Source organism: Microplitis demolitor, chromosome 8, assembly GCF_026212275.2.
Source record: "Microplitis demolitor isolate Queensland-Clemson2020A chromosome 8, iyMicDemo2.1a, whole genome shotgun sequence".
Classification (NCBI taxonomy): domain Eukaryota; kingdom Metazoa; phylum Arthropoda; class Insecta; order Hymenoptera; family Braconidae; genus Microplitis; species Microplitis demolitor.
In genome coordinates this window covers 319,731-328,191 of record NC_068552.1, presented here as the reverse complement: position 1 = coordinate 328,191, position 8,461 = coordinate 319,731, and the positions used below count along the sequence as shown (strand labels likewise).

The following is an 8,461-nucleotide window of genomic DNA, read 5'->3' as shown; positions in this document are numbered from 1 at the left end:
ATAATAATAATAATAATAAAATAATAATAATAATAATAATAATAATAATAATAATAATAATAATAATAATAATAATAATAATAATAATAATAATAATAATAATAATAATAATAATAATAATAATAATAAATAATAATAATAATAATAATAATAATAATAATAATAATAATAATAATAATAATAATAATAATATAATTAATAATAATAATAATAATAATAATAATAATAATAATAATAATAATAATAATAATAATAATAATAATAATAATAATAATAATAATAATAATAATCATAATAATAATAATAATCATAATAATAATAATAATAATAATAATAATAATAATAATAATAATAATAATAATAATAATAATAATAAGTAGATGGGAGCGTCATTGACCATCTTGACGCCGGAGAGTCGTACAAATATCTAGGGATTGACGGGAGTCCTATGCAGGACGCCTCGAAAATCAAAACGACTCTCTGCAGCGAGTATGTGCGGAGACTCCGGAAAATCTGGTCATCAGAACTTTCCGGGAAAAACAAAGTCTCTGCAACAAACATGCTTGCTGTCCCGGTACTCCTCTACTCTTTCGGTGTTCTGAAATGGGCCCGAAAAGAACTCAGAGATCTCGATATCAAGACACGCAAAGTCATGAATATGAATCGGAGCATGCACCCTAAATCCTCCATCACCAGATTATACCTTTCCCGGCACATCGGAGGGAGAGGTTTACAGAGCTTGGAGTGTCTACACGATCGTTTGGTTTTGGGTATAACATACGAGGTTGTCAATTTCACTGCAGATGAAAACGACTTCCTTATGCAAATTGTTCATAGTCATGAGAATAGGCATAAGGGAACGTTTTTATATAAGGCAGCAATCTACGCTGCAAAATCCCTCGGTCTTGGAAGAGTAAACCCTCTTATCGAACTCCCTAAGGAGGAATTTAAGAGGGTCATCAGCAATGCTGAGCAACAAAAACTGCTCAGCACACATATGGACAAGTCCATGCACAGCGTGTTCTTTAAACACGTGCGTGAACATGGCTTGTCCGAGCAGCTGACGTTTTCCTTCCTCAGGTCAGCTGGCCTGATGTCTGAGACCGAAGGATATATTTTTGCCTGCCAAGATGGTGTTATCAATACTCTTGAATACCGTGCTAAAGTGCTCCAGATGCAGCTACCCGACACTTTGTGTAGGGTGTGTAAGCAACATCCTGAGACGCTTATGCATCTGTTGTCAGCATGTCCTGTGCTGGCAAGAAATGCATATGTCCAGCGTCACAATGCTGCCCTGCGAGTACTTTACTACCACCTAAGACATACTCACGGTATCGATAAAACACCAGTGCTGCCTTATCTGCCAGGAGATATTCCGCAAGTTGTTGAGAATGACCGTTGCCGTATTTATTGGAACGTGCCATTCGCAACAACGCGGAAAATCGATCACAATAAACCTGATATTGTGCTCTTTGATAAAACCGCTCGTGACATTTATGTTATCGAGTTCTCAGCACCTGCTGAGTATAACATCACGGTTAAAGAAGAGCACAAACACGAAATATATCAGGATCTCCTGTTTGAAATTGGCAAACTCTACCCAGGCTACCGTGTCAAGCTAGTCGTACTTATTGTTGGCGTCCTAGGAGGGATGAAACAGACTTTTGTGTCTGCATTGGCTAAAATCCCAACTTGTTCTCCGCAAGTTGAGTTTTTGGCATCGCGGATGCAAAAGGCTGTTATTCTCGGATCCCTCCGTCTCCTAAGGCAACGAAACTTGGCCTGCTGCGCATGCTGATCATCTTGTTGATGAAGCATCGCAGCAGTAATGATTTGGCGCTCAGGTGAGGCCCTCGGTAGAGTCGGACTACCGGGGATAACCCCCTGAGCATTTAACTAAAAAAAAAAGAAATAATAATAATAATAATAATAATCATAATAATAATAATAATAATAATAATAATAATAATAATAATAATAATAATAATCATAATCATAATAATAATAATAATAATAATAATAATAATAATAATAATAATAATCATAATCATAATAATAATAATAATAATAATAATAATAATAATAATAATAATCATAATCATAATAATAATAATAATAATAATAATAATCATAATCATAATAATAATAATAATAATAATAATAATAATAATCATAATAATAATCATAATCATAATCATAATAATCATAATCATAATAATAATAATAATAATAATAATAATAATAATAATAATAATAATAATAATAATAATAATAATAATAATAATAATAATAATAATAATAATAATAATAATAATAATAATAATAATAATAATAATAATAATAATAATAATAATAATAATAATAATAATAATAATAATAATAATAATAATAATAATAATAATAATAATAATAATAATAATAATAATAATAATAATAATAATAATAATAATAATAATAATAATAATAATAATAATAATAATAATAATAATAATAATAATAATAATAATAATAATAATAATAATAATAATAATAATAATAATAATAATAATAATAATAATAATAATAATAATAATCATAAAATAATAATAATAATAATAATAATAAATAATAATAATAATAATAATAATAATAATAATAATAATAATAATAATAATAATAATAATAATAATAATAATAATAATAATAATCATAATAATAATAATAATAATAATAATAATAATAATAATAATAATAATAATAATAATAATAATAATAATCATAAAAATAATAATAATAATAATAATAATAATAATAATAATAATAATAATAATAATAATAATAATAATAAAATAATAATAATAACAATAATAATAATAATAATAATAATAATAATAATAATAATAATAATAATAATAATAATAATAATAATAATATAATAATATAATTTGTACCTTTCATTGTCTAGTGCCCGTTGAAAATTGATTATTCGACTATCAATATGCGATTGATAAGCGCGACGTTCAGCACCAAGATCATGCCCTTGATCCAAACGCCGCCACCTCAACTCTTCATCTCTAATAATAACGGTTAATCTTTCTGAAAAAAAAAAAAAAACAATTTTTGAGTTAAGGGCATTCTCAGATAATGCCCCCCCCCTGCCCCTCCTCACTTTTTAAAAATATGCAATGACTTTCAACTGTTATAATCGTATTAAAATTTTATTAATTAATAAAAAAAAATTAAAACCTTAACTGAAAAAAGGACAACGTAGTCGTAATTTTGTTGAGGTATAGATATTTTCAAAAAATTACTTACAATTGATGATATCAATTGGGAGTTAAACGAAATTTGTTTAATTAATTTTAGCCAATAAAATTAAAACCTTGAATTCTAAAATTGACATGAAGATATTACGAAAATTTATTTAACTAATTTTGTTTCACTCCTAATTAATATCAAGTGTAAATTATTTTTTTTTTTTTAAATCTATACCCCGGTGAAATGACTTATACGTTGTTCTTTTTTCAATTATTGTTCTAATTATTTTTTAATTAATTGATAAAAATTTGACACGATTATGACAGTTAAAAGTCATCGAAAATTTTTAAAAAGTGGGGGGGGGGGGGGTGGGGGCACACTTTCTGAGAATGGTCTTAAATTGACGAGTTAAATAATCATAGCGGTCACAGATTTTTGATATTGAAATTCCCTGACTTTTTCAAGTATTCCAGTTAAACAATTCGAAAATTCCCTGACTATGTGTAGTAATATTAAATTATTGGAAATATTTATTTAATTTAAAATAAAATGGCATAAGCTAATTTAATCAATAATTAATCATTGTCGTTAAATAAAGCTTTTTTTTTATTATTTGTCAATTTTCATAGTTTTTTTTTTTTTTTGTTTCTTTATTAAATGGATAATTTTTTATTTTTGATTTGAAATCCATGTTTTTATATAACTTACTTTATAATAAAATAAAAATAAATTTTTCATTTTTACTAGCATAAATTTCATAAATAAGAATATTTCATAAAATATTAATCAAGTATTAATGAAGTACGCGAATAATAAATGTAGTGAAACTTATTAGTTCATTACTTATGCATACATTTAATGTTTTTAATTGTTTATCACGTCACTTTTTGAACAGTTTTTACAAAAAACTAAATTTGTCGGATTTTTTCAGTTAAAAGAAAGAAAGTGAAAATTTTTCCAATTTTGTTACGAATTTCCCTAACATTTCCAGATTTTACAGGTTTTCCAAAAATGTAGCCACCATGAATAATATACATTAGGGTAATAATTTTAGTGCACGTAATATATAGGAGAGTAAAGTAAAAAATAACACGTCGCAGTAGAAAAGCTGCGACTCTCTACAAAACTTTGAAAGAGATAGTATATAAATTTAAGAGAATTGACATTTTTTCAATATACATACCAATAAATAGAAATAAATCCAGATTACCGCCTCCTAATCTGGGAATGAGCTGGCGATTAAACGCTTCCGCAACATTATTTGTGCGGATGACCGAATGACGAGTAGATACTCGTTCAGCTTGTGGTAGCCAAAATGTCTCAAGATATGTGATGAAGAAATTTACTCGTGGAAACTCTTCTCTGGCAAGATTAGCTTGACGTCTAATTTCTTCAAAACCTTGTCTAAATAAATTAGAAGGAACCAAAGGCAGTACCCAAGTCAAGTGCAAAATAATTTGTGGAGCACGGTTTAAACGGAGTCGTCGCCATCTCCTGGTTACAGCCTGCAGAAGAAAACGCTGTAGTTAATAACTAAAATTAACATTTTACGTTTTTTTTTAATTATTGGTATTTAATTATGAATAGTAAATTAAATATATATATATAGTAAAAAATTATTGTGACAATTACTCGAGTAAAGTGAAACCAGCAACCCCGAAAGATTGTCCACGGCATTTCATTGCGGATTGCTTGAATAGATGCCCTTTCGAAATCCCCAGAAACAAATCGAAGGCTGTTACGGATATTAGGTGATCTATCAACGATAAAGCGCCAAATCGCTTCATACATAGCGGTAGTTCTCCTCTCGCAGAGAATAAATAATGCAGGAAGTCCCTAAAAAAAAAAAAAAAAGTAAATAATTTAATTTAAATAGAACTATGACAGTTACCTTTACTCAAGTACACGTGAAAAAAAAAAAACAACTTAATTACCACATCTAATCGCCGACAGTGAATGATTAACAACTGACAGAACCGTGGTTGGTTTGGGACAGCCTGAAAAATAGTATATTTATATAAACATTGGGGTGTTAAAAAAAAAAAAAAAAAAAAAAAAAAAAAAAACTTTTTATTTTTTATGGTATTCAAAAATTCAAAGTAAGGTAAGAGATCTAGTACCCGATTTCTCATCAGGGTGGCCACAAAGAAATTATTTCAAAATTCCCTGATATTTCCCGGTTTTTCAGTAAAGTTTTTCACATTTGTCCCTGATTTACAAATTTTATTCGTATCATTTAGATATTCAAAGTTTTTATTGTATTTTCATTTTTAATAATAAAATTTAATAATTAAATCATGCGAGAAACAAAAAAAAATGGCAATAAAATTAATTAATATTGCCTAATTTTGATTATTCGATGTTAAAAATGTATAAGTTAAAATATTTTATAAGAAATTTTATTATTCAAATGAATTCAAAATACACTGGTTACAAAAATTAAGGGATATTAAAAAAATGTTTAATTTGTTAGTAATTTTCAACAGTTAGTAACTCGAAGGAAAATGGTCGTATGACAAAAACAAAAAGTCAAACTATAGCTTCAAGTGTCTAGTTTTCTGATCTGGTATTAAAATTTCTTTATTATGCACGATTCCGGAGCAATAAAAAATCAATCAGAATTATCGAAAAAAATTTATTAAAGCTCGAAGACCTTTTATCAGACGAGCAAAACTTTTGTAATTTTTTTTTTTTGATAACTTTCTTCGGATTACTCCGGAACCACACATAATAAAAATATTTTAAGACCAGATCATAAAACTAGACACTTAAACTACAATTTGCCTTTTTTGTTTTTGTCATACGACCATTTTCCTTCGAGTAACATCCTCTTGAAATTCACTCGAAAATTTGCAATTTTTTAAATATCCCTTAATTTTTATAACTTGTGGATTATTTAAAATTTTTTTAATTTTGAACTGTCACAATTTAATTCCAGGATACTTTTCGAAATTCCCTGACATTTCCATGATATTTCCCGACATTCCCGGTTTGTGGCCACCCTGGGCTTTATTTATTTGGATATCTAAATATTTACTAAATATTCTACTAAATTTATAGTTAATTCTAAAAAAAAAAAAAGAAATCCCGTATTTTTGAATATCAAAAAAAACAAAAAGAAAAAAAAATTTGTTTTTCTTTAAAATACCGTAATAAACATACGTTAAATGAAAAATAATAAAAAATAAAATATTGAATATTTCTGCCATTTAATTAAATAAAATGCTTAAATGATTTACCTTAAATGTTCCATCGATAAACAACTCTGCGACGTTATTTAAACGCTCCATCATTTGTTGAGATCCGAATATGAAGGCTAAACTTCCGTCTGTTCCTTGGACTTCACCACGATAGATTTCTACCGCAGGTAAATAACGATCAAGCATTGGTCCCACGTGGTTAACAGTTGCAGGCATTGGTGGGCGGTGATGCCGCCGTTCACGAATTATCATCATACGACCAGCCGCAGGATTGAATATATCGGCAATATCATCAAATCTGGATAAAATGAGTTTCATTATAATTCATGTAAATATGAGCAAAACCTATACAGCCACTATACATGTGACTGGCCGAAAATTACTGCTAAATATAATTTGAATGCAACTATTTTTTTACATTTCTACTCTAAAATTGTCAATTTTTTTTAAATCGGTATAATATATATTTATAAAGTTATACATTCAGTCATATTCAGCAAAATTATTCAATGACAAAATAGTTAAAATATCGATCTATGCAAAGATAACTAATACCATCGTCTCTTTTTTCTGCGTAATTTAAATTAAATTCGAATGATGTAAACAGATTGATTTATCTCGATACTAGACAATACAAAATGGTTTAAAGTTTAAACTATATAAAAAAATATAAATTTAAGTGAAGACCTTATCTACGAAATTTAATTTTACTTTATTACTAATTTTCCGATTATCAAATTTAATTTTATTTACTAATTTTCCGTATATTCACTTGATATTATAGATTATTGTTTATTAAAAAAAATATTTTTTCTTATTTATTATTTTTTATATTCATTAATTACTGTTATTTAAAACTTTTAATTGAAATTTTTAGCATTAATAACTGAATCATATAACAAACGATGAATCGCATTAAAAATTATACACAGTAAAAAATCTCCAAGAAAATTTTTAATGGCTCTAGGAAATTTTGTGTATTATGAATTGAAAATGGAAATTTTTTGGAGCGATAAAAAATGTCTTGCGTCTCAAGGAAATGCTTATTTTCATTTCACCATATTAAATGTTTCTTGCGTCAAAAATACCTTATGATAATCTATATATTTGTGAATTATTTAATGAATGTTTTTACTTACTCCTGAGAAACTGCATTAAATATTTCATTTGGAGGCTCATTGCTTCGCATTGCACGTCTCTTTAACTCCAAAATCATTTGTTGCCTTCTTAATTCCTGTGCTGTAAACCGTGGTGCATGAAAATGAGTACCAAAGACTTGCACATCGCCGTTGTCATCTACAGTTGCGGCTGCTCGACATCGAAACATTGACGTCCTTAAGGAGCAGATATATTCCTCCTCATCGGATTCATACCGGGCATCATGATGGTACATATGTCCATTATGCAGGAATCTCAGAGTCCCATGACGCTGTCCGCGAAGCGCAATCATGTTATTGGATGAGAATTTTTTTATGTTCAGCAAATCGTCTATGAAAAAAATATTTTATATACTTAAATGAAAAAAATTTTGAAAAATTACATAATTCAATAATGATAAATTAAAATAATGACTAACTTTAAAATGGACATACATGATACTGAAGTTAGCCGACGTCTAATTTTTGGGTTTTTTTTTAGACGGTATATTATAAAAAAAAAAATTTGAAAAAATTGCAGCGGTAGTTTTTAAAATTTTCTACATGTGCATATTTTTATTTATTTATTATTTTTTTTTTTTGCTATTGATTTATTGAAAAAAAAATTTGAGAATTTATAATTGTCTGTTAACTTCAGGATCATGCATATACAAATGTTTTATGTGAAATACTGCACGCGCAGGCGCAAGCGGATCTGCTCAAACTTAGTGATAGCTAATAGCTCATCATGAAGTTTTCAAATTCGTGCACTTGCGCAGTGTTCTAATGTAACCGTTGTTCACCGAAGTGGGGAGAGTTTCGTTTTGTCCTAGAGTCCGAGCAGGTCGCTTTCTGCTAGCCATTACTTCGGGTTTGAACGCGAGTGAG

General features: G+C 27.5%; 2 protein-coding genes across 2 annotated transcripts; one reads left to right on the top strand and one right to left on the bottom strand.

Moving 5' to 3' along the window:
• Positions 1 to 179: 179 nt before the first annotated feature.
• Positions 180 to 2,558, top strand: LOC128668436 (GATA zinc finger domain-containing protein 14-like; the record flags this gene model as incomplete). Its single annotated transcript, XM_053741481.1, has 2 exons — positions 180 to 376; positions 1,910 to 2,558. Coding segments are annotated over 2 exons (846 nt in total), but the record flags the coding sequence as incomplete, so codon positions are not given.
• Positions 2,559 to 3,645: 1,087 nt separating this feature from the next.
• On the bottom strand, positions 3,646 to 7,887 carry LOC128668405 (uncharacterized). The gene is made up of 6 exons (XM_053741329.1): positions 7,577 to 7,887; positions 6,477 to 6,735; positions 5,172 to 5,234; positions 4,870 to 5,073; positions 4,421 to 4,742; positions 3,646 to 3,734 (listed from the first exon to the last, which is right to left on the bottom strand). Exons 1-6 carry the CDS (start codon positions 7,885 to 7,887, stop codon positions 3,646 to 3,648), a joined length of 1,248 nt encoding a protein of 415 aa, XP_053597304.1.
• Positions 7,888 to 8,461: the final 574 nt, after the last annotated feature.

Coding starts and splice junctions, on each gene's coding strand:
- LOC128668405 (XM_053741329.1), bottom strand. CDS start 7,887: ATGATTGCGCTTCGCGGACAGCGTCATGGGACTCTGAGATTCCTGCAT. Junction 5,074..5,171: donor ACTGTCGGCGATTAGATGTG/GTAATTAAGTTG, acceptor TTTTTTTTTTAG/GGACTTCCTGCATTATTTAT. Junction 4,743..4,869: donor GCTGGTTTCACTTTACTCGA/GTAATTGTCACA, acceptor TTTCTTCTGCAG/GCTGTAACCAGGAGATGGCG.